Source organism: Triplophysa rosa, linkage group LG15 (assembly GCF_024868665.1).
Source record: "Triplophysa rosa linkage group LG15, Trosa_1v2, whole genome shotgun sequence".
NCBI lineage: Eukaryota > Metazoa > Chordata > Actinopteri > Cypriniformes > Nemacheilidae > Triplophysa > Triplophysa rosa.
This window is the reverse complement of record NC_079904.1, coordinates 12,017,529-12,043,786: the sequence shown is the minus strand read 5'-3', so window position 1 is coordinate 12,043,786 and position 26,258 is coordinate 12,017,529. Positions and strand designations below refer to the sequence as shown.

The 26,258-nt window shown below is 40.1% G+C and overlaps 1 protein-coding gene across 5 annotated transcripts in view; it reads right to left on the bottom strand.

Annotated features, from left to right (window-relative positions):
• Positions 1-1,012: 1,012 nt before the first annotated feature.
• The window catches only part of epha7 (eph receptor A7), a 69,965-nt gene continuing 44,719 nt past the window's right edge, over positions 1,013-26,258 (bottom strand). The window contains exons 6-17 of one of the 5 annotated variants that reach the window (XM_057352451.1): positions 14,917-15,041; positions 13,237-13,423; positions 12,549-12,693; positions 11,257-11,312; positions 8,240-8,365; positions 7,605-7,790; positions 7,176-7,237; positions 6,817-7,026; positions 5,943-6,092; positions 3,769-3,962; positions 1,529-1,684; positions 1,013-1,256 (exon numbers count right to left, since the gene is read on the bottom strand). In XM_057352451.1, coding sequence (XP_057208434.1) covers positions 1,142-1,256; positions 1,529-1,684; positions 3,769-3,962; positions 5,943-6,092; positions 6,817-7,026; positions 7,176-7,237; positions 7,605-7,790; positions 8,240-8,365; positions 11,257-11,312; positions 12,549-12,693; positions 13,237-13,423; positions 14,917-15,041 — 1,712 coding nt within the window. In that variant the 3' untranslated portion in view covers positions 1,013-1,141. The remainder of the gene's footprint in view (positions 1,257-1,528; positions 1,685-3,768; positions 3,963-5,942; positions 6,093-6,816; positions 7,027-7,175; positions 7,238-7,604; positions 7,791-8,239; positions 8,366-11,256; positions 11,313-12,548; positions 12,694-13,236; positions 13,424-14,916; positions 15,042-26,258) is intronic. The other 4 variants (XM_057352454.1, XM_057352455.1, XM_057352456.1 and 1 more) reach the window with 4 other exon arrangements.

Sequence of the window (26,258 nt, the reverse complement as noted above, 5' to 3'; positions counted from 1 at the left end):
AAAAAACGAAATACTTCTTGCCGAAACAGATTTTGTTTCCAAATTAAAACTAATTTTTTTGCTTGCTTTTTCTCTTTATGGAAACTTGTATTGATGGTAAATAATATCAATATTAAAAAGGACACATTCAACAACAGCACTGTTAAGATCAACTCCATTCATGTGGTACATATAAACTTAGAAAGAATATTGCCACTGTAATAGTTGTTCTTACACTTAAAAAAAAACACCCGAAGTGGTTCTCAATTGTCTTTGTACTAATTCACATCGGAATTGTCATGTAGGATCGTAAAATAAACCGTCCGATCAAGCTATTCCTAAATGCAACCAGTGGGAAACAAAACACCCTTGGGAGCTTCATATAACCGTATGTGTAAAAACAGTGGGATATTTTCATTCAATATAAAAGACTACTGCGGGTCAGATGGACTCACAGCCGATGCAATTCAGTCTGGAGAGAGCTTCATGTAAATAGTGCTAAAACCTCCTCGGCTGACTTTCAGCCTCTGCTTGTGTCTCTTTACCCTCCGATGAGACATTTTACCCTGTTGTCAAGTCCGTAACACAATCCAAAATACAAGCTGACACGAAATGAGCCACATCGTCCAAATGTGGTTATTCCAAAACAAATAAAATCTCTCAAAATTCACTTCAGATAATATCGATAAGAATTAGACTTGTTTATTTTTATATTCACCCTTTTCGATATAAAAAAACAGAAATCAGTGAAATCTATACCAACTATGAGCAAATTTGCAAACGTTTGTGACGGTGAAGTCGGGCCAGTCCGTACAAAGCTTAAAAATCCCCCCCCAAATGCTCCGTCTCAATGTAATGCGAGTTCTTTGGAGCTTTGAGAGTTCATGTAGGATTCTCCTTTGTCTGTCTGCTGTGTCCTCTCCGTTTCTCGGTTTCCAGCACCCTCGCCAAAAATCCTTCGCCAAAAACAAAGGAATGATTCTGTTCTGTCAGTTCTGGAAGGTTAATCGTACCCGGAAGGATGCGGCAAGTGTTTTCTTTGTCGTTGATTTGTCTTCTAGTGTTTTTTTCCTGTGATTATCACCGTTCACGCGCTCTGCGGTGCTGTCCTGGAGAGTTCCGATTGGTCGGAGCGGGCGGGGGGAGGGGCCGTCCACGCCCATTACACCTGAATGCCCGTGCCGTGAAGATGAAACATCTGGGCTCTCATAGTCTGTATACTGCTCATGATCTTCTTCTGATGGCCCACCAAGGAGATTCCCAAACTCATTACATCCCTAAAGCAGAAACACAACGTTCATAAATCACAGCAATGGAGCATGAAGCGCCTGAGAGGTATTTCATTAATGGAGCAAAAGGAAATGGAAAAAAGGCCCATATTAAGTACAACATGACAAGGCTGAGTATGAGTCAAGTGCTCTGATTAAAATTCAGCACAATGCCAGATTCATATTGTGAACGAGAGCCGAAATGACTCTTAGAAGGTTCTCTAGAGGTGAGACGGTGCATTTCTATAGAGTGTTTTGAGCAGGAAAGATTGTTCTCTTACTCGATAGTCATTCTAGCGACGGATTCCAGAGAGCTGTATCCGGCAGCTGTGAAGTTGTCCACGTATCGCTCCATCTTGATGGCTTCCAACCACTCGCTGACCAGTCGGAAAGAGGCGAAATCTGGAGTGTTCTGGTCTAGCAGTGGGCTTATGGGTCTGAAGAGCAGAAAGAGACAATGATAGTTATAAAGGACCGCTACCAACATTTTAGTACTGGTATGTAGAACTAGGAATGGGTCAAAACAGACTGTCCAACTAGTTAATACATGAGTTTTTGTGACAATTTTTTAGTTATGATTTTTCCTGGCTATATTTAGATATAATGTCCTAAAAGCATCTGCATATTATAGTTTTGTTTTTAGTTTTATTTATTTATGAATATTTTAAATTAGATTTTATATTTATATTTTTAGTTTTCATGTTCATTTCAGTTCAATTTTAAGCTATTTTGTTTTATTATTTTATTTTATTTTATTTTTATAATTATAAAAAATATATTTCTGAGGCTTTTGTAACTTTATTATTTATTTGTTATGATGCTATATAAGATTACTTTGTTTTTAATTTAGTTTTTGTTTATTATTATAATTTTAGTGCCTTAAAATTATTTCTGATTTTTTATTTTATATTTCTGAGGCAACATTAAAAATGTTCAATCATTTTAGACCAATATTTAATTGGATTTCTATATACAGAAACATTTACAAAATTTTGATTTTAGTAAACTAAAATAACCTTGATTTAAATGTATAAAAGACATTTATTATAGGCGTCACAATACAGCGGTTATTGTTGATGCTGGTATTAAAAACATGATTATCGATATTGTGTTAATGCTACACATATATAAAATATCGCCAAAAAAGAGAAAACACAAAATAAACAAAATTAAAGATAGCATTATTTATTTATATTTAAAGAAACATTTTAATAGATATCGCAAATTCTTTTTTCATGATAACTGTGTAGTGAAATTGTGACAGCCCTAATACTGACAATGAAATATTTATTGTAATCACAGTTCAGTGATTTAGGAAACTGTTATTTTTACATCTTGTACCATTACTGTTCAAAGTAATGAAAAGGAGACCAAGACTTTCCTTTTATTAATGTTAAATATTTTACTTAAAAAATGTGTCATGGCTCTGCTTCATTTAGTCATGTTTTTCTTGGTCCTGTAGCAGAGTCATGACAAAGACTTTGGTTATGTGTGGAGAGAAACATATTGTTGTCCTTTTGACAATAATATACGTTCTCTCCAGTGTCTCGTCTCTGTTCCCGCCATCTCATTTCCTTGTTATCTTTCCCTGAGTGTTTTATTACCCACACCTGCCCCGTGTCGTTATCCTTTGTCTGTCTCCCCTATAAATACCCTCTTGTTTCTTTGTCTTGTGTTTGTGGATTACGTTTGCATGTGTGTTTGTACGTGCACCCTGTACTCGTGTGCCTACGTCCTGTCTCTGTGGTAACCTGCGGTCCTGTTGGATTTTGTGAGTGTTTCGTGTTTCGTGTTCTCCTAGCTTCCCCTGTCGTGTGATTTATTCCTTGCCTTGTTTTGGATTTTGTTTAGTTTTTGTCCTCTCATGGGAAGTGTTTTGTTTTGAGTTCTGGTTTTGTTCCCGTTTATGTAGTTCCGGTTTTGTTTTGCACCCCATCGTGGGTTTTTGTTTGGTTATTAAAGTATTGTTTTGTTACCTTATCGTTTACCCCCCTCGTGGGTGTTTTGTTTCTGTCCCTTTGTGTGTACAATAAAGTCTTGTTTTGTTAACCCCTTACTGCCTGCCTGCGCTTGGGTTCTCTGCACCTCAACCGTGACAAAATGTGACGCATTCTGTGTTGCAAAGGTATATAACCTCCCGCACAAGGTGCTGAAGTTCCCACAAGGCTTTAACATCTTAAACTCATTATGACAATTGATTTCAAGTCCTTGTTATTGAACATAAGGGCATGGAAGCCGTTTTGCTTGATTGATTCCCTGAGATTCTTTTTTCATCTGTAAACCCTAATAAATGAATGAAATACCAGACAGATATATTTATTTAAATTATTATCTTATTTTTTAACAAATTTGCTCACAACCCTATAAAAGGCCTCTAAGAAATTGCAGACAGGTGTATAAAGTAAAAAACGTACCAAGCAACTTCCAAACCATAAAAGCAAATCTGTGCCGTAAACAGCATCGTTTTCCTTTAGAGGAGATAGATAATAGCGGGGTGTAAAAATCGAATGGGCGTCCTCACCGTGTACACGTCCACATCGGCGTTTTTAAAGTGTTGGGATTGCGGATCATTTTGTCGAGGATGCCAACGATCTGGTCGAATTTGGGTCGGTCAGCTCTGTCTTTCTGCCAGCAGTCGAGCATGAGCTGATGGAGGCCAGGAGGGCAGTCCATGGGGGCTGGAAGACGATATCCCTCCTCTATAGCCTTTATGACCTGCGAGATCACAGCGAGAGATGGAAAAATGAGTAAAGGTGTGGACAAAAAGTAGAAAGGAGAAAACCAAAGACAGGGTTGAATTTGTTAAGAACGAATCACAGCCGGTAATTTTCCTGAATCCGCACAGCTGCATGCAAAAGCGGCACAAACGTTTTCAGAATCCGCCCCGGAGAAAAGGCACAAATAAAAAGAGAAATGCAAAGAAGCCATTAGTATCCAGATTGAAATATACACAAAGACGAATCCTTTCCTGCACCTCAAGCTCTCTCTTTACATCCTCTCTCCGTTTTGCTCATCCTTTAATCAGGATTCTGTAAACAGCAGCTTTACCGGCTAAATCTTTCTGCGGTTTACCTCCAGCATTACCAACTTCAACAGAGGGAAAGTAGGCTAACCAGATGTGATCATTCTTGCTCCGGTTATTAGACTTGCCTGAGCACACGGAAAGACTGCTGAAACTCTAAAAGAGTGAGGGCCGGCACATTGAGACGGGTCTGTCGAACAGCTGTCTGTGACCGTCATACCACCACGAGCCCGTGTAATTAAGCAAGATAACAAGGGTACGTCTAAACCAGGGATGATTGCATTGGATGCTTGGATGTCTGTGTAGTTGACTAGCTCCACATGTGTGGGTTTACGAATGCAACGGGACCATGAAGTAATAAATCCACCTGCTTTTTCACTCAACTGATTAAACAATCCGAGTCAACTAAACTGGGAATTGGGTTGTCCAGGGCGATGCTTTCTTCCTCGTCTACTCCCGAGGAATAGCAGACTGTTTATTTTCCCCGAATCCTCATCTGCTATTCTTGTCATGTCTCACCAAACAAGGCTTGAGCTATGGAAAGAAAAGTGTCAAAACAGAAAAAGTTGAAGAAATGTAAATATTTCTTCCTTTCTTTCTGGAGCCCTCGAGGAGTTGTTCGCCTCCGCCTGACGGGATAGAAAAACCGGCGCTGAGGCGAGACAAGTATCAACACTTCTCAAAGGCGCGTGTTCGAACGCAACACAATAACATTTACATTTATTAACGAATTACGGTGCTGCACATCAGGTCTTTTCCAGTTTTGTAAAAAAAATGTGCGGTTTCTGTGTGTATCGAGAATTCATCCTTAGTCCCACCGATAAGGGTTGTTTACCTTCTCCGAGGACGTTAAAGCCTGCGTAATTTTGACAAAGAATCAGGCTAACAGAGCAGCGTGCACAAGACGAGTGCCGACATCCAGCGACGGATTAACAACACTTCTCCTCCTACATCTCATTAGCCCGAACAGTATCTGAATTTCAATCCAGTTCGAGTGGAACACCCCGAACGGCTGTGATCGGAATGATGAACAGCGCTCCCCTGTACCAATTTCTTCCAGACAAAAGCTTGGCCTGCAGATCGTTCGGAAGGTTTTGCATGGCTAAGCAGATATCTTTGAATTGATTGAGTTCTGCTAATGATGAATTTGGCTCACATTATCATTTCTCATTAGAAAGGTTGAAGGTGTGCCGGAATACAAAAAGGAACTCTACAAGCAAAACACAATTCTTTTTCGGAAACCCATTAAACCGTTTAATCCTCAAAATGTACGAGATCGTCGCTGACAGAGTTATATCAGACCTATGAAAATAATTGTCCTAAAACTTAAAAACCAATAGATTACCTCATTGTTAAGGTGTTACATTTTAAGACTACCTTTAGTCTTACAAGGCCATAAAGTAAGACGAACTAACAAGAGATGTCTTTAAACTGCTAGAATTGCCTTGTGAAAGGGAGCTGGAAAAGCTTTTTGTGTTTAAACGAAAAGTAAGAGAGATAGGTGTTTTTTTTTATATGCAACAATATACAGAACATGCCTTCAATAGTAATTTTAATAAATACAGACATGATCTGATGAACCTGGTTTGACACAGGCATGATGTTATGTTATAAAACATGTTTAGCCTTCTTTTCATTTTTGTTCGCTATGTATCAGTAAAACTGTGACTTACATCCTGGTTGGACATGTCCCAGTAAGGCCGTTCTCCATAGGACATGACCTCCCACATGACAATCCCGTAGCTCCACACATCGCTGGCTGATGTGAATTTACGGTATTGGATGGCTTCCATCGCTGTCCACCGAACTGGGATCTTGCCCCCCTGAAAATGCGCATCAGAAGGATGAGCAACAAAATACATTTATTACAACCTGCATCTTTTTTTACTACAACCTGCATCTCACATCATTTAGGATGCACAGAATGATGATTCAAAACTGAGATTCTGTTTCATTTATATTTAAACTATGAAAAATCAATTCTATATAAAAATGGTCTTTTAAATTAGGGGGTATTTATTTTACTGGATTAAAAAAAGACAATCTTACATGGTACTGTAATAAATAATTATATTTATTATATATAAAATAAATGAACGCTTTCATGCATGAATTTATGACAACCTTGGTCAGGATTTTATTTTCAAGTTTTTAATTGCTCTTAGGGCATGTAAAACAAGATTTAAACTGTTTTTTACACATATTAATTAAACAGATTTTCATATGTTACTTGTAAAGCCACTGCACATTTTGCTGACCTCTATGTTTAAAAGGGTTAAAATATATAATATACATATATAAACGGTTTCCCAAACAAATAACAGTTGCCATCAAAATCAACGTACTCATACAGTGACATAAATATTTAGGTAACACTAACAGTCCCTAATAGATGTTCAATACCATTCTTAGCATTTCTACCACAGACAGCCACAGGCAGCATCTATATTTGCTCTCCTCTGATGCACGAGTTGATTTGTTTATTCTGACAGCACCGTGGGTTTTTAAGACAGGTACGCCGAGACAACGGCGGCTTAATTGACTCACCGTCGTTGTGTAGACAGCCTCGGGATCGTCGTCAATCACTCTGGACAGGCCGAAGTCGGACACTTTACATACGAGATTGCTGTTGACGAGGATGTTCCGCGCCGCCAGATCGCGATGGACGTAGCCCATGTCGGAGAGGTACCTCATCCCCGCCGCGATGCCGCGCAGTATTCCCACCAGCTGGATGACGGTGAACTGCCCGTCATGCTTCTGCATGAGAAGATAAACACGATTGACTATCCATCTCAGCCGCGCATCCATTGCGAGCGGCGGAATGGTAAAACGCGGTGGGTGTAATGAACAGAACAGAAAAGATACTGTGTTCGCTGACCAGATTGTCTAGGGTGGTTTATACGTACCCTGAGGAAGGCGTCTAATGAGCCGTTTTCCATGTATTCAATTATTATCATGACTGGTTTTCCTGAAAGAGCAAAGAACAGACTCTATTAAAATGAAACGCGGCCAACAAGAGTCGTACGAAAGCGGTAATGAGAAACAATTCTGAGACCATTCTACAACTGGGGAGTTTTCTATTAACGTTTTTGTGGAGGACATAGCTTTAAAACAAAAATTTCATAAAACTTAAGGAGCCTTGAGTCCAAAGTAACACAATCCTAATTGAAACTGAATTCAATTCAACCTGCATTCACACTAGATTTACATCTACTAACCTTCCGATCTGCATAGCAGAAAGACACGTGACCAAAAGAAGATCTTAATAAATCATCTCATAATCTCCAAACCTAACGTTACCACATCATGAAAACGGAATTCTATAAACTGCTCACCTCTGGTGACCACGCCCTCAAGATGAACCACATTCGGATGATCGAACTGTCCCATTATGCTGGCCTCGCACAGGAACTCCCGCCTCTGTTTCTCAGTGTAGCCTACTTTCAGCGTTTTAATAGCCACGGAGACGTCCCTCTTTCCGGGCAGCTTCAGCCGTCCGCTGCACACCTCTCCGAACTCTCCTGTGACGCACACAACCACCCACAAGCTGAGTCGCAGCTCTCTGCGCCGACTTTAACACAGTTACCTGCACCGCGTTACCTAATGTGTATCAGTCAAGCTGGCGGCAGGACTCGGCATTATATGATGCTCTGCATCAGTACACAGGGGAGTGCAACCGAGAGAGCAGGTAATTGGATATGCTATATAGAGGACACGCTAACGTACTTATACGGTTCGTAACTAAAAGGAATGCTGCAGCAATTTATCAACGGTGATACATTTATGTGCACGCTGGCCTTAAGAGAAGACATATTAATTATAAACCAATCCTACAGCGGCGCTATCAATAACCAGAGGCCAGAGAGATGTCCTGGCTGCTATCGAGAGTGTAAATATTTGCCTGTCATTGTGATAAATGACAGAGGTGTGTGACTAAAGTGAGGCGGCGAAGAAGACAGGAGGAGCTCACCTGCGCCGATAACCCGCTCGATCTTAATGCAAGATGCATCTAGCTCCTTGGCGAACTGATGGACAGCCCGGTTCGGGTCCTCGTACGTTTCAGGGTCGATGTAGGTTTTGGTGCCTGGAAATTTAACTGTAGAAGGGTAAGAGGATTACTGTTACGATTAAATATGCATGCAGCACACACACAGAGGCCGTGATGGACGGATGCGATTACCGCAGGGCAGAAACACAGGGGCTAAAGAGCCCGGCGTGATGGAAGACAGCATGTCAAAAGGTCTCTTTCGTCTGATGCTTTTACTTTCTGCACATATTTTAGAAAAGCCACGTTACATTTTCTTGTTAGCGTTCTCGGAATTGAGCTGAGCGATATTAGCTGTATTGCGTGGCAACAGCATTTGTAGCTGTCACTCAACGTGTAATGGGTTTTATGAGCCGGAGCTATTGTTTGAATGTGACGAAACTGCAGTTCGGGTATTTTACTCGGAGTCGAAGAGTGAGAAAATATCCATATGCAACATCAAGACTTCACTTTAGACCCAATTAATGTGTTCACCCAGCTTACTATCTAATCAAATCCTATAATTACATCGCTACCTGTCAACGTCAACGTTAAGCCCCATTTAATGAGATGCAAAAACGAATAGGCTACATCACGCTGAGATGAAAACGACTAAAACGGACTGTTGTTAACGAGTAATTAAATTACTAATTTGCAACAAAAGCCACGCTAAAGAACAGAGAGAGAGCATTCGCCTAATATCTCCCCGCTCCTTCGCTTTCATGGCATAGGCAGACGGTTGGCATTGTGCTCCAGTCACATGCGGTGGCATCTCATATTTGCTTTTTTCCTCGCATGCTATAATTGCTCCGTCCATCTAAGCTGTCGGTGAATCTGATACGACACGTGTTTGTATCAGACGCGAGCGACAAATTGGGCTTACGAGGCAGGTGTGCGCCTTATCTGCCTTTTGTCAACCCAGCTAAAATCTCACGGCTTTGCGTCTCAGACTAGATTCCCTTTATAAGCTCTGACAGATGTTATTTGGAGCTTCTGGTGCTGTTTTTTGGCCATGTTTTGCCACAGCGGAGATATGGCCAGAAGAGGTGCTCGCCGGGCAAGGAAGCAAGTGAGGTTGCGCTGCCCCGTACAAGCAAGCTGTGCCACCTTGAACCTTTGTTTCCAAATCAGCACTTTGCCTACAGCGCTGATCATTAGCACAGCAAGTGTGGGAAGGCCATCGCCGACTCTATCTCCAGGGGCTTCATTAGGGACTGCTGAGAGGAAACATCATACTGGCCGAGAGGCCTGGGTGCAGGGATTTAGAATCCGGAGGAGTCGAACACCTCGAAGAACGTCTGAGAGGTCTGAGGGCTCTCTTTAGATCTTAAGCGCGAGGACTTGGTGGTTCGATATCTGCTAATGGCCCGTTTTTATGAGGGTTGTGACCTAGCTTTTCACCACAGGCGAGTCTATATCCTGTTCGGAGGCAATTCATTCCCCTTTTGCCCCTCCCCCCTCCTCTAAAAATTATGTAACAGTTTCGACTGTAGCAAACGTTGTATTGCGCACTGTATCATAGTAGTTGAAACTGTATGTTAATAAAATTCATTTACTAAGCAACATTTTGACACGTGACCTCTCACTCTCAGAACAAAAGGCGAACCTGCAGACTTTCTTTTTTATATATAATTTTTAGTTATATTTCTATACCCTTTGGTAGATCTTGTTTACATGTTCTATTCTATTTACTGCTATCACATCGATTAATCGCGATTAATCGATTCTAAAATAAATGGTTGTGTTTATATAATATATGTGTGTTATCTAAAAGGAACAGCCATACATATATTTGTAACAAATATATTACATAAACACAAACATTTATTTTGGAATCGATTAATTGCGATTAATCGATTTGCCAGCCCTAATTGTATTCTGTTCTGTTTAGTTCTATCACTTGCTAAAATCTATAGGCATGATTCAAAGACGTTATTTTAGAGACCGCATTTAGACTGGAGCTTATTAGAGAGTGTTAAACAGTTACAGTTGATCTGAACATTGGTCAGTGCTGTACAGCATGACTGCGTCTACACTACTGTGCAGAAGGGTTGCACGGTGTACCTGTGCTACGGTAGCATCGCGATGCTAAAGCTTCAAAATTCCCGCGAAGCCGCTCTGTTTTTTAAACGGTAGTATCATAGTGCCGTATCTAATGTTGCATATGCGCATTAACGTCTGTCATCATCTGTCTTTTTGCAGTGTTTCTCTCCTAAATGAATCCGGGTTTTAAAAAAAACTCGGACAAGATAATGATTCAGTGAATCATTCATCAAGACACTTGCTTCGTTCTTAAATGAATCAGCGGTTTTGAACGAGTTGGTTGAGTGATTCACTTACACACAAAAAATTGCAGCCACCTACTGGCCGTTTTAGTCACATTTAAAGTAAGCCTAACATTTTCCTTAATAAGCATTGCTATAAATGCAATTTGTCGCACATTGATTGAATTAGTGACTACTAAAGAAAATTTTAACATGGGAACTACAGTAAACGTTGCTAAAATTACTAGACACTAGTGTTTTTAAATCTTACCATAGTAAATACTATAGTATACTACAGTATTTGCTAAAACTTATCCAATTACTACAGTTAATACTACAAATATTGTAGTGTGCATTTAATACAGTTCACTAAATACAACATTTTGGTCTATTTTGTAGATTTTAATTATGAACATGACACAGCATCGCAATACTACTTGGTATCGTGATATTTCATAAGGTATAGCATCGTAACATATGTCTATGGTATCGTGACAACCCTACTGTGCAGTTCAGTTCCAGCTCTGCTCCAACACACCTGCCCGTAATTCAAGCGTGAACCCAAAGACCCTGATTAGCTGGTTCAGGTGTTTGATTAGAGTTGGCACTAAACTCGGCAGGACGGTGGGTCTCCAGGAGCTTCGCCTGAGCACAGCCGATGTGTATGTGTATAATGAGCTGATGAAAGCTGGCACTCACATTGAAAGTAAAGCTCTTCGTCTCCTTCCTGATCTGCCTTACTGTAGCCACAGTGTCTGTGCGTGAAACAAAAAGAAACTAATTAATGACATGCAGTGACCAGGAAAATGATTTCATACATCACAGGGCTATGGAGGGCAATGCGTCTGTCTCTGCTCAAACTCAACCTGGAATGGCGAGAAAACGTGGATACTTGGAGTCACGGAACAGAAATGCAGCAAATTTATTTCTGTTCTGTGAGCTTTGGAATAAATCGATCAATTAAATGCGAAAATATTTGTGTTGGCTCATTGTGATTCAGAGAGACTGTTTGAAAGTCTTGGGGAAAACTTCAGGAATATATAAATAATCTTGCATTTGCCTACAGCTGGAAATGATCTATCCATCTGAACATTGAGAATAACTCAGTAACCAATTTAACTGACATGGAAAACCAAAGCATTCAGAGCATTTTGTGTTGATGGACATGCAGGGAAGCGATGTGCGTGTCCGTGACCATTTCATGTGTATTAGTTTACTCCAATAATATGACAAACAGCATGAGTGATGAGATTTTTTTAGATGACAAAAGGCAGTTCTGGTATATTCACATGCACTGCAAACCATTCTTTTCTTATTCAGTGTTGTTGTTTTGCGCATTAATATCTAAACATCCATACAAGATAAAAATAACAGTGTAAAACTTTAATTGTGTAAAAAATTAAAATACTAAATAATTTTAAACTAAAAATATCTTATGTGATCTTAGTAGCCAAAGAATACAGATTGATCTCAAATAATAGTTTTTAACTGTAATGTAACCAGTTTTACTGAGCTTTTTGTTTAACAAACACACACACACACACAAATTACCAATAGACTTGAAAAAAATTGTAATACAAGATAATACAAGACTCAGAGAACAAATCATATTATTTTACATAATTTTGTGTCTAGTACATTCATCTTGTAAATGACTGTACATTCATCTTTCTTGGGGATGTTTAGATATTTTTACCGGAAAAACAAAAACTCACACACACACACACAAAAGATTGTCTCTATGGCGAGTAACAGGTAAACAGGTGTGATTATTTGTGAAGGGAGAATTTACAGTTCTGAATCTCATCCTAGGCTAACAGCATGAGTGTGTGACAGGGGAAAATGCATCAGAGGTCATTCCCACAGCGTACGACATGATGGTGGGTGGGTGTGATCACACGCAGGGGGACGAGGGTGTGAGACGTGAATTCCACAGCTATGGTGGCCTTTGAGGGACAGAAAGGCAAACCGAGAGAGCGTACGAGACTCACAGTAGTGGAGAGTCAATGGGGGCCGCGAGAGCGTACCTTCTCCCTATGATGAAACCGAAAACCATGAAGACCAGGATGATGGTGCCGGCCACGGCAACCACGGCGATGATGATGACCGGATTCTGCTCGCTCGATATGACTGTGGCTGCGATTGAAGCACAAACACAACACAGAATATGGAGTGAATGAGAACAAGCTGTCAAAGGTAATCCTATGATCTTAGTTTAGAAAACACAAGACGAGAGGAGACAGCAGGACAGCTTTGTTGCGAAGCATAAAACAAACATTTTTTTTTACTGTGTGCTCTATTGAAACCAGTAACACAGGCGTTTGAAAGGCACAGGGCTATGCGGCAGGGAGGGGCCGGCTCTATTTTAGGGTCTCGCTGAGCGCACGGTTCTACTGTTTCTGAAAGTGGGCTTAATAGTCCCCGATGGTAATACAGTTCCCTGCATTTGAAACAATGACACATTCAGGTTGGATTGTTTCTTGTTAACAGAACAGAACATCGTATCGCATAAAACACACAGTGTCTTAGTGTTTAGACGGCTTAGTTTGTCAGCTAACGGGTCTCCCAGCCTCATCACCAAAAACCAGTTGAAATAACTGTAGCTAAATAAGAAACATTTAAGACACTGAAACCAATTAAAAATGTATAATCATAGCTAAAAAATAGCTTTTTACATACTGCTTTGCTCACCAGATCCAGCTGACTCTTCTTTGGTGGTGACCTCTAGTCTGGGACCGAAGGTGCCGTACCCGGCAGCTGTAAACGCCCGGATCTGAAAGATGTACGCTGTGCTGGGTTTCAGATTATTGACTGTGGCTGAAGTGGACATTGACTTCACCGTGGAGTAAATGCGATCCTTCTGGTCCTTCAGGTTAAAAAAAGCAAAACAAAACAAAACGAAAACTTAGTCCCAGGATATCAAAAGAGCAAATTCTTCAGGCAAGGGAGGTTTCGGCCAAGTGCTTGGCAGCAAATACCGCAGCATTTGGCCCTTTTCACACGCAAAGAGTTCAAGCGGAGGCAATATCCCAGTATTTCATCCGTAACCAAGGTAACCGGAAACAAGCTGTTTCAGAGGAGCTGGTGCTTCATTTACAATTGGAATGTCAAAGAGAGCTCGAGGAAACACAAACATGCGGCGTAAGGCTGCATCTCAATTTGCATACCGTCCGTTTTTATAAACTGTGCAAGATTAGTCGAGTCACAAATCATTATGTGTTGGAAATGATTTGCCAGTGGCATTCACATTTTTTTTGCACCCGTTTATGCTTTTTGGACAAATATTGCTCATAACCTCAGACTGGGTTCACTTTGACAATTCTCTTTGACTTTTTCCAGGAGAAAAATGCTAAGCTTTTTAAAAGTTATTGAAATAATTACTATCACTAATAATTAGCAGTTGCATGTCCATTGCATCACAAGTGCTTCGAACCTGCATCACCTGCAGCCTATGCTGCGCCACGGCTCATGTATTTATCCCCTGATCTGTAAATGATCTCCTTGGACTCTGAGCAGGAAAAAGTCTCAAATGAAATGCCACAGGCTGTTAAAAGTGAAGTCAAGCTTGTTTCTAATTTCCATACTGGACAGAGCTCAGGAAGAGAGAGAGCTGCTCTTGAGAACGGTTCAGAGCAGAGCCCAACAGACCAAGAGCTGAGACCCGGTGAGCAAACGATCTGGACCTTTCTGCTCATGCCTGGCTAGTTGACGTATGAATTTGAGCGTGTACACTATGAAGCTGTGCTTTATAATGGATGGAGAGACCCGGCAGTGGAAAGAAAATGCATGGCTGAGGTGAAGGAAATTAAGTGAGTGTGTGTGTGTGTGTGTGTGTGTGTGTGTGTGTGTGTGTCTTGAGACTACACTTCTGATTAATGTTTTAGTGACAGCGTGTGCGTGCCTGCAAGGGATTGTGGGTTGTTTTTCATTGAACAGATGCTCGGGTAAAATCCCAGGCATTAAGAGGTACGTGCGCCAGTCTGCGTGTGCGCTATAAAGTGGTCTCAGACTTGTGGCTGCGGTCCTGAAAAAGATCTTGTGTACGTTATTGTGTATGTTTGTGAAAGACCTCAGTCTAATTAAAGTCTTTTGAGTGGCTCATTCATTAATGCAATTAGGCTGGAATAATCCACTCACGCCAGAGCGTTTGACTGAGAGCTACGTGCACAGGAATGCAAATCATAAAAAAGATGAAAAAATCAGGAGGTTGCATGGGAAATGAAAACCTGACAGACACATGGTCTCTGCTTCTTTTCCAGCTCTGTCTATCATTTCCGGAACACACACACACACACACACACACACACACACACAAATTCATTAATAGCTTGTGTTGTGGAGCAGGTGGTGTGCACTCACTTTCTCATAGTACTTGATCTCATATTCGGTGATGACGCCGTTGGGCTGCTCTGGTTCCTGCCAGGAGAGCTGAACGCTGTGTTGCTGTACTCGCTCCTTTATCACCTCGCTCACCTGAGACGGCGCTGAAAGAAACACACAGAAAGAAATCTTGCTTTTTTACTTTATTTCATTTTGTTTTAACTTATATATATTTTTGTCTTGTTTGCTAATATTACTTGTGTGTTTGCTCTACTGATGCAACATCCATGCTGCAAATGCTTTGGGAAAACAATATAAAATCAAAAAAGAAATATAAATGGCTTGAAAATGGCTAAAAAGTTTTTTATTCTTTCTTTCAACTTAAAAAAAAAATTATGTGCATTGCATCAAAACTGTGTACTATATTGTATTTTTATTTAATTACAATATATTTGCTTTTTAAGATATCATTTTCTGTATAAACATTGTCTAAACCTGTATTAACAAAACACATAAATACATAATTTCAACAAACAATAATATTGGATGTTTTTGCATGAAGTGTATAAAAACCCACACTAAGCCAACAAGAAGATAATATATTCATAAATGCATTACAAAAACAAAATAAAAAACTATTCCCTTGCAGTAATGCAAATTCAGTACCTGTACGCACACACACACACACACACACACACACGGATAATGTTGTGTCTCTCAGTCACTACTCCAGCTCTGATGAATATTCACTTCCTAAATGTTTACACCTCATAATGGAAATTTCAATTACTGAGCAAACAACAGAATACAGCCTTATCCCAGCCAGAGTAAAACCACAACGTCTGGCTTATGAATGTCAATTAAGTCAAATTAATTCTGCCGACGCGGGCGTAAGCGTCTCTCATATCCCCCACATGAGTGAGCCCGTCCGAGTCCTTTTCACAGAAATACACGCGTACAACCCCGCCATCCACTTTCCGCCATCCCATTTATTCTCTGCCTTTAGCGTTTCTTCCCCAACAGTGGCTGTGTTTTTTACAGTGTGCTGTAATTGTCTTTAAATTACAAAGTTATTGCACACTTTGCACGTTGACTCGCTATAGCTGCCATTTCCAGATGCTGTATGAATTCGAAATGAGAGGCTTGTGGGTAACCCAAATTAAATTTCTTGTTTTTAATAACCTCAGAAATAAGATCCATCTCAAATCTCAGAAGGTAACCTTTGGCTGAGGACATCTTGGAAGGAGTGGATGGAAATGTAGCACTCATGCATACACCATTAATGAGATGTGTCCACTCTCGACGGACATCTGTTAAAGTAAGAAAAGACCGAATTCCCACAAGTAGATGGAATGGAAAAAGAGAATTAGTCTTTGAGAAGAATTTAACCGATGTGTGCGTGTGAGAGAGAGACAGTCGGAGAGGAAAATGAGTGAGAGACCTGGTAATGTCTCCGTATCGTGCTCGGTGAACCGTCGAGGGCAAGGATCTGAGGTCGCGACCCTGTTTGACCCCGGATTTTGTTGGGCACTGACCTTGTGGTAATGAGCGGTTAAGGATTAAAACCTCATTATGGGTTATCCGAGACTCTGGTGGCACCAGGGATGGCGAGGCGGATCAAAAGCCACAACAGTCAATTTGTGTTTTGACATATTTAGTGTAATCCAACTAAAACAATATGATTTACCATCTAGATCAGCCATACCACACACACACACACATCTGGTTTATCTCCGTGGGGACATTTCATAGGTGTAATGATTTTTATGCTGTACAAACTGTATAATTTATCCCCAACTGTACCCCTAAACCTAAAGATCATTGAAAACTTTTTGCATTTTGTGATTTTCAAAAAATATTGTTTTGTACGATTTATAAGCTTTTTTGCCCATGGGGACCTAAATTGTGGTCCCCCCACTGTGACACGAACCCCATACCCCCCAACCCCCCCCCCCCCCCCACAACACACACACACGCATGCGTGTTATAAGTCTTTAAACACAATTCCTCCTCTCATCTGAAAACTACAGCATCAGGACCGACTGCTCAAACAGGAGAGATTTTCCACATTCAGCAGCAGTCAAAGTAGTCTCAACTTTTCAGAATCTGTGTTTGTTTTTCGCCTCTGTCCACATTCATTGTATGCATAGAGTGTCAATTACCCATGAGGAGTGGGGCAACGCAGTCAGGACACAGCAATTTAAAAAGCACACTTGTACGCCACCGAACCGGTTGTACTGGAGTAATTGGATCTTTTGGCCCTTTCAACCGACTATTGGTTTGTAGGAGATGCGGAACTGTCTCTGGGAGTAATAGTGTCAGTCCTTTTAACCCGATCTGGGAAATGAAAGTTGCGAGTATGTCTGCTGTTACTTTTCCCAAAGAGGCTTGCGAGTGAAGTGTTTTCTTGTTATTTCTGTATGTCTATTTCCATATCCACCTCTGAGTCTAGATGCGCTATATAAACCACAATTCGCTCAGAATCTGTAAACTCAGGCCATACATTAACAAACATTTATTTGTTTGGAGAAGTCATAGAAGCTTCTTGTATTAGGTACACTGAAAAAACAACTAGTAGGATTTACTTTTTTGCGAGTACGTTTTTTTTAAAGTAGATTTTACTTAATTTTCTTGTGTTAATTTGCATAATTTTTGCAAATTAACATTTTTTTGTCAAGTTTTTGCTCACAGTTTTTTAAGTAAATTTAACCTGACAAAAAAATGTCAGTAAAATTTACTTAAAAAAGGTAAGCAAAACTTGAAAAAGAAATTCAAGAATTTTCAAGAAAATTAAGTAAAATCTACTAGTTGTTTTTTAGTTTAGAGGAACCAAAAATAACATTTATTGCTGTCAAATTAATAAATTCCAAAATAAATGTTAAGGTTTATATAATATATATATGTGGCGTGTATATTTATATATAAATGCACATACATACATGTGTATATAAAACAAATATTTACGTATATATATATATACTGTATATATATAATTATACTTTACATTATTATTACATTATTGATCTGGTATAAATACAAATACATATTACTCATATTTCTTAAATATATGCATGCATGTTAGTGTGTTTATTTATACATATAAATATACACGACACACACATACTGTATATTATATAAAGACAAACATTTATTTTAGAATCGATTTATCACTAATAAAATTACAGTCACTAATTTGACAGCTACTAAAATTCTTCCAAACATCTTATTGAAAGAAAGAAAGTAATTCAGATCGTGACAACAAGAGGGTGAGAAAAATTATTTTCATTAAGATTCCTTTGTAGAGTATTCTTTTGACAATAAGGCACTAAAACATGTGTTACTATCAACGTTGAAGTGTTCACAGACCACCTGCACTTGTACCACAAAATCTGATTCAGCATGTTCCAGTCTCATCTGTGCTGTAAAGCCTCATTGAGATTAACTGTTTAATGAGACAACGCTCCACTTTCCAGATGTTCCTCGGGTGCTTCTTTAATATATCAGAGATCTTAGTGTAGAACCTACGGCGGAAAGACGTTTTAAAGCATCCTACAGAAGGAACGTTTACAGTTCAGATTTGTAATCTGATTTATTACCACTTACAAAAAAGGAACTTTAACAAGGCCAGATTTGCCCATAAAAATGTATTGATCTGGTCTGGAAAAGGTAAAATACAAACATCTAACCACCGTTTACATGAAACACACCTTCATCATAAAGCGCCGTCTCTCACTGCAGCGAAACAGAAACGGCCGGTGCCCTCTTCTCCACTGAGAACGAGCCGGGTAATTGCGAATCGAGCGTGGTGACAGCACTCATATCGACTCAAATCTGCGAGCTGCATGAGAGACCCTGAGTTCAGTGTTAATATGGAGGAAATGTGTCCCTCACTCCCTCTCCGTGCCACTTTCTCCGTGGTATGTTTAACCACTGCCCTATAACAGCCATTAATGACATGCTTACTTCAGATCGAGTCGACTCGCTCCCGTATTTATCGCACGTAAGGGCCCTAGCGCAGCAGAAAATCGCATAATTGTTTCGTCTTCTAACGTGACGTGTTAGGTGGAGCCGTTTTCGCATTCGGTGGCCGGATGATATAAAAGCAGATATTAGTGACCTTCTAAAGCCTCTTAATGCATAAGTTAATTCAAGCAGAAGCAAGCTTCTATCATGTTCTGCATTAGAATACATTAGGGATACATTATGCATGTTTTTATATACTCTTGCTTCCTTTTCTCTCTCTCTCTCTCTCTCTCTCTCTCTCTCTCTCGCTCTCTCTCTTCTTCTGTTGGCTGGCTGAGTTTCTAGAGCATGAGCATCTGAAAGCGAAAAGCACTAGAATGTCATTTCATTACAAAAGACAAATCGTTTCCCACTCTGCTTTGCTTGCGTGGTATTAGCTTTGAAGTATTTTAATTATCGAGCCACTAAAGTCAAAGCTGTCTCACTCAGGACCACCACTTTTTTATCCATCTCAAAACGACCGTATTACACGGGCGCAGAGCGTTTATCGAGAGACGCCGGCTGAAACGAAACCACAGGCGAAACGAAACCCGAAGGCGCTCCACTGCCTTTCTTTGACAGAATCCAGGCGAAGGACAGGTACAATTTTTGGTTTAGCTGTATGATGTGTGATGCAGATTATGCAGTTTGATGCATGGCTAAAGACACGCCGCAGACACGAAGGGGGTGGGCCCGTGGGGGGGATAGGGTTGTCCTCTCCAGTCATTAGGTGGATTTTTTATTTTTACGGATATCTTTCGGCTGGAGCACAAAATTTTAATAGAGCTGGGCCTCCCACAGACGCTTTTCCAGAGGCCTATGAAAACATCAAGATGGGCGACGGAGCCCTCGCCGGACGCGCACTAACGAGGGCTGACGTAATCGAAGCTCCATAGCTTGACATTTTGACTCCGAGGGAAAGAAAGAAGGGTCTCGATTCAATGTTTGCCGTTTCCCATGAAAGAGACGGGGCAGCAATATTGCGAGTGTGTGTAAATGAATATGCAAGCAGGAAGACAGACAGCGTGGGTGTTAGACCTGCCTCATTATTGCCTGTGGCTCCCAAAGAGTATTTGAGTGTGTGTGCGCATGAACGTCCTCTTGTTCCTCCTGACTGCTGCTGCTGCTTCCTTCACAAGTGTTTGTGCATCTATTTAGACTAACCAACATAATGAATCCCAGCTATGGGATTGTGTGTAGGTGTGTAATCTATCTACATCCAGTGTTGTTATCATCGTTAACAAAAAATAAAAACATTTTTGGTAACTGAAAAACTCTTTTGTTTCGATTTGGGAACTAGCGCTGTCAAACGATTAATCGCAATTAATCGCATCTGGAATAAAAGTTTGTGTTTACATAATACTGTATATGTCTGTGCACTGTGCATATTAATTTTGTATTTATAAACGCATACACAGATATATAGAAAAAATATTAAATGCAAAAAATAAATAAAAATTTATATATCATTTAAATTATCGGTAAATATAAATAAATACATGTAAATATTTCCTAAATATGTATACATGTATGTGTTCATAAATATAATATGAATATGCACAGTACACATTATGTAAACAAAAACGTTTATTCTGGATGTGATTAATCGCGATTAATCATTTGACAGCTGTGCTGTAGAACGCGCTGTTGCATTGAACACATGCGATCAAGTAAATCATTGAAAACCAAACTAAAAAGAAAAGAAAATACGTTTTTATGACTCCAAAGCTGATCACAATCTATTTGGTTATCTTATTTTAAAGATGTTCTGTAGCACAAAAATATTGAAACTAAAATCACTGAAATAATTAGATTGAAATATACTGAAAATGTGAAAACAGGCTGAACTAAGAAAAACAGCCGCTGGCTGAGACACAAAAAATATTATAAAATAATAATACCATATAATAAACTTGCCTATACGATCTTTAGCACAAGTTTACTCAATCAACGAACAATTTGGTTTAGTGCAAATATGACAAGGTGAGAAAAACAGTAAAGAGAAAACAAGGCCGAAATTAAAAGAAGGAAACAGATGGCTAAAAAAGGAAGAAAGCAAGTGAAGAAAATAATTCAGTCCGTCAGAGTAAAGGCTCAGTGATTCAGAAAATAAAGTAGGCAGAAGATGATGGCCGGGCGTTTTGATCAATGATGAAGGGAACCGGCAGAATTGCCGTGACAACCTTTTCTCTTTTGCTGTCTATCTCTCTTTCTCTCACTTTCCCTGCGTATCGCTCCACCCGCTGCCCCGGCGTCCTCCCGCTGCACACTACCAAACAGAAATGTGCTTTTCCAAGCACCGTTACTGAGAGCTTTGTCACTTTTGGTTAGAGGGGGGCCGGGGGATGCTCCGATCCGGCGTTCCGCGCGGGAACCGCTCAAGCTGCTAAGTAACGCTTTCATTTCTCTCAGGGATCAAAGCCCGTGCTTTTCGGGCGAACCGCTAGACGCTTTAAAAGTGAAAAGGCCACTGCAGCTCGCACTTACAGCTAAATCTCAAAGTATAAAGTACGGCGTTAGATGGAGTCGGTACTGGTTTGCCTGGCGTTTCCTTTAAACAATGTAAATGTAAAGAACAGCAGCACGTTGGTTTGTGCCTCGCGGCCTTTATAAATCCTCTGCAATGTTTTTGCTGTATTATCTGACAAGCTGAACGATTTCTCCCACAACGCAGATTGTCTAATATTAATGGCAAGGATCCCTGAAGCCCCTTTTGACACATTGTGATTTAAAAGGGTGTTTTTGCTATTAGGGAAATGTCTCAGGATTTGAAACTCTCCAAGCGGGCTTTGGAGAAGAGAGGAGCACTTCAAAAGCAGCAAGCCGTGCAGCAAAGTCTGGTCATCCTGGAATATGCTGTTGGCAGGTTTGACTGAAAAAATGATTCATATAAATGAACTGACATCCTCTCAAACAACGTGAAGCTGTCTTTTCTTATTGTTCATACACACACACATGTTGTGAGAAATGCTTCACTTCAACACAAAACTAAAACTAAAAATTCAACTCAACTGTTAACTTCTCAAACCGGTCTGCTCTGAAAAATGCACCAGCTTCATTCACTATTGTAACTGCCCCCCGATCGCATATCAACATCTCTGGGTTCATATAAACAGTCCAGCTGTCCCGTGCACTAAACCCTCTCATAAGTTTGGAATGGAATTCACTTATGTAGCAGACGCACAAACGGGAAGCAAGTGCAGACCTACTCCAAACGTCCTCACACAAGTCCAACAATGGCAGCCTATTATAAGCCATTACCACTCCCACTGCACCCTCCAGACGCAGAGCTACCTGACCCCAGTTCAGACCCATTCATTTACTTATGTATAATCATACAGTCTCATTGACCCAACACTGTGCATACCGAGAGAAGGTATTGCTTAAAGATTTATATTTCATAGCCTGTTTCTTTGCCTCACATGTTCATAAGTTGGGTAGAAGGAAATAAAAATAGACGCAAATATAACAATTGTCAACATACAGTAAGAGTATAGAGCTGTAAAATGAATATAGCTAGAATAACACAGATGGGTTCTTTTTCTCAGAAGGGAAATCTAAGAAGCAAAGACTTTGAGAGAAAGACTTTCACGAAGTCTCAATGCCATCTGGGAGAAAAAACTGACACATTAGGCTGATCTAAATGTAGTTTATTTTTCTGTACGTATAAAATGTATGCAAAAGCACCCTGAGTACCCCCATTCATTTGGCCATTTGTAAGAGCAGCAGCTGTAGTTTGACTTCGCTGGTCTGTGTGATACGTAACTGTTACAAAGAAGATATTTTTCAAACACTTGGACATATGATCGATACGGACTAACAAGAAAGCGAAAAAGATCAGAAAGATTATGTATATAATCATGATGTGAAATCATTACCAACAAAGAGACGTTACGAAACAAGCAAAATTATGTTCTAATTCCAGAGACGAGTAATCGTTAAGGGAGACAATGAGAGACGTCTTCGGGCATCCCTGAGTCTCTGCTGTGGGTGAAGAGAGGACAAACAGAAATCGTGCGATTATGACTTTACTCCCATGTGCTGGAAAAGACAGCGTTCTGGATTTTAACAGGCTACCCAGCAGCCCCTCCACTCAAGCGTGATGGCCACGGCCATAAGCACCTCATCATCTCCACAATACACACATCAGCGCTCCACGTCCAATTCCCAACTCAGCCGCAGCCTCCGTTGGAGAAACCCTCAGACCGCTTCTGACATTATACGGCCCACCTGCGGCCAAGAGCCGCCCACGTTATCTACCAGCGGGTCACCATTCAACATCTAACTGCCAATAAACAGGACCACGGTTGAGGCGGCTTAAATGTGAGTTTGCTTTAGATCTGACCATGTTTCTGCAGAAATAAAAAAAGGACTTATTGTGAGATTCTTCTAAGAATCAGTTTTTTTACGTTGCATTTCACTGGAAGTTCGCTCATGTTGGGACCGGCTTCACATTGGACAGACAAACACGCACAAACGTGCCTCATTCGAATAACAAACTTGTCGGAGAAACACAAACCTTGACGGCGAGGCAAGAGGTTGCAATGTAATCATAAAAGTATGTCGGTGCTTTCGTACAATAATTCTCACCCTGAGCGAGGCTCAACCTACAGTAAATGAGGGATGAACAACCCGGGACAGAGGCCAATTACGCCCTGCTCCTCCAGCTTATCTGCTGCCAATCTAACCTTTGGCTACACAAGAAGCTACAAGTTCTCAGCCGCACGGAGGCTCGTGTTAACACGAGCTGTGTTTTTTATCGTTTGTCTTAATAAAACGAGGGCTGTGTGACGATTCGCATTTGAAAGGCTCACTAAACAGGCTGAAGGACCTCAACCTTCTCATCTCAGCGAAATGTCAAAGTAATGCCTCGGGCCGGCGCGTCACATCCACACCAGCGAAGCGCTGATTGCATATCTGAGCCACGGCGGAACGGGAAGGCTGCGATTATTCGCGAAACAAGCTGCGCTTTAAACTGATGGGTTTTTCCAGCGTCAGAAGCACATAGCAAAAGCTATTATTTTAGATTTTGCATGCGTTCAAGGCCACTTATCTCACTTTTACCAACAGTTCAGTTCAGTTCCACAGACTCTCAATTTTTCTCTATTTCTAGGTCTCTTTAAGAGATAGTTCCCAAAGAAGTAAAGATTCTGGCACCATTTACAGAATTTTCTCTCATGTCCAAATCATTAATCCAGTTCACAAATTTGTTCACCAGTTCTCTCATTCTTGCTCTCTCTTGCGCACGCGCTCTCTCTCTATTATATATATACAGCACCAGTCAAAAGTTTGGAAATACTTACTTATTATTTTTTTCGATTATTTTTCACTTTTTAGAATAATAGTACACTATACTAATAATAGTAAACTATGGTGTAAGATAATAATAGCTGTTAAAATTGTAACAATTTTAAATTGTTGTAACAAAAGGATCGAAAATTAAATCAAAAGTGTTATATTTTAGCATCTTCAAAGCAATCACACTTTGACTAGAATTTGCTAAATTGTTTTCTTGACATTTTATAAACCATCTTCTTCAGGGGAAGGTTTTTAAGAAGTATTGAAGGAGTTTTCAATCTATTCAGGCCTATTATCAGCTGATTGGTCTAAATCATCCATTTTCAACATTTTTTTATTAAAATTAGTTATCAAATAAAATGTGTTATAATTAAAGAAATGTATATGTTGGCACAAATATATTTTTGTCTACAAAAGTAATTTCAAACATTTTAGCATACACCAAGAGATTAAAATATTTTTAAGATTATTTGAAACATTTTAGCCAAGCATTTTCAAACTTTTGACTGGTACTATGTAAAGCTGCAGAAAATATATATACAGTATATATTTTAAGTTTCTCTGAATTTACTATTTATAGGTAAGCATTTAGGAAAAAATAATAATTTTTGTTTCATTTTGTAAAGAACTAACAACATTTCTCCCAAATGTTCAAATAAAAATATTGTTTCTATTTGCATTTATTTACAGAAAAGGAAAAATGGAGAAACAGGTCAAAATAAAAGAAAAAATGTTCTGTATTTTTCCAGACCTCAAATACTGCTAAGAAAACGAGTTCATATTCATATAGATAGAGAGAGAGAGAAAGAGTTAACCATATTTATACTATACTAGCTGCTACTACTTTATAAACGTTATATACTTATTTATACAACACTATAGGTGAATTAGTGGAGAAGACCCTGTCGTAAACAACCACTTCTAAAAATCCCAAACCATCTGTCATGAGGAATCTGATCATATTAATCAGCTCTCATATGCTCTTAAATCACAGGTTTGGATGCTGTCCACACGGGTGGAACCGAATCCAGCTTACCGGGGGGGAACAGGTCTCTCTGTATTTGCGCATGGTTACATGCATTCCTCTGATTAAGGCTTGTGTAAGAGCCAAGGTTTAGTCACTCATCGAAGGCTGACTAAACCGAAAATCAGGGTCGTTGATCTTTCTTAAGAGAACAAGCAGAGAGACCTGACATGAGAAAAATTGTCTTGGACACAAAATCACGCACACCTGAATATGATCATGTGTGCTGATCGGACCGTATCACACGCACAGATGCTCGCGCTCCCCGATGGGAGGAGAAATTACTAACATGGAACACGCGTGTGCAATTAATAGATGCTCTGTCTTTTTTTTAACATGTCTGCTTTCTGAGACGGCGAGTGATGAAGAGGAAATAAGAGGGAGAGAGAGAGTGAGATATGCCTGTATCCTGTACGAGATGTTTTATTTGGCCTGAACACAGCAATCAGAGGCAGGGAGAGGGACACATCTGCAAAGGCCTGGACATGCTCCGTTCCAGCCAAATTGGCATCAAAGCGAGCGAGCGAGCGAGGTAAGGAAAATGAGAGAGAGAGAGGGAGAGACAGATGAGAGATTGAGGGGTAAGAGAGAGCTGCTCTTGTTCAACAAACACTCCACTTCTGCTTGTGGCCAGAGAAAATATGAAATGAAAAACAGCGGAGGCTTCCTGGGCCTTAAAGCCAAATAAAGAAAAGACTTTTTTCCTTTCACAAAGCGGGCAAATTTATTTTCCAACCTACGGTCTCGACCCCCCTTCACTCATGTCCATTCTCTCTCTCTCTCTCTCTCTCTCTCTCTCTCTTTTTAATGACCCCTTATTATCTTGCGAGTGATAGAGGGAACATTTGCTCAGGTTGTCACGGTTATTTCACACAGATATGCACCGACGTACTCTCATGGTTAACATGCACACGGAAATGCAATACGGGCACTCCGTTGTGTCTCCGGTACAACGTGTGTGTGTGTTCAACTGGTTTTAAACAAACAAAGAACAGCTATTAGAAAACTTTTTGTTTTTGTACCCAACATTCACTAACTATAAATACAGCCGTGGAAA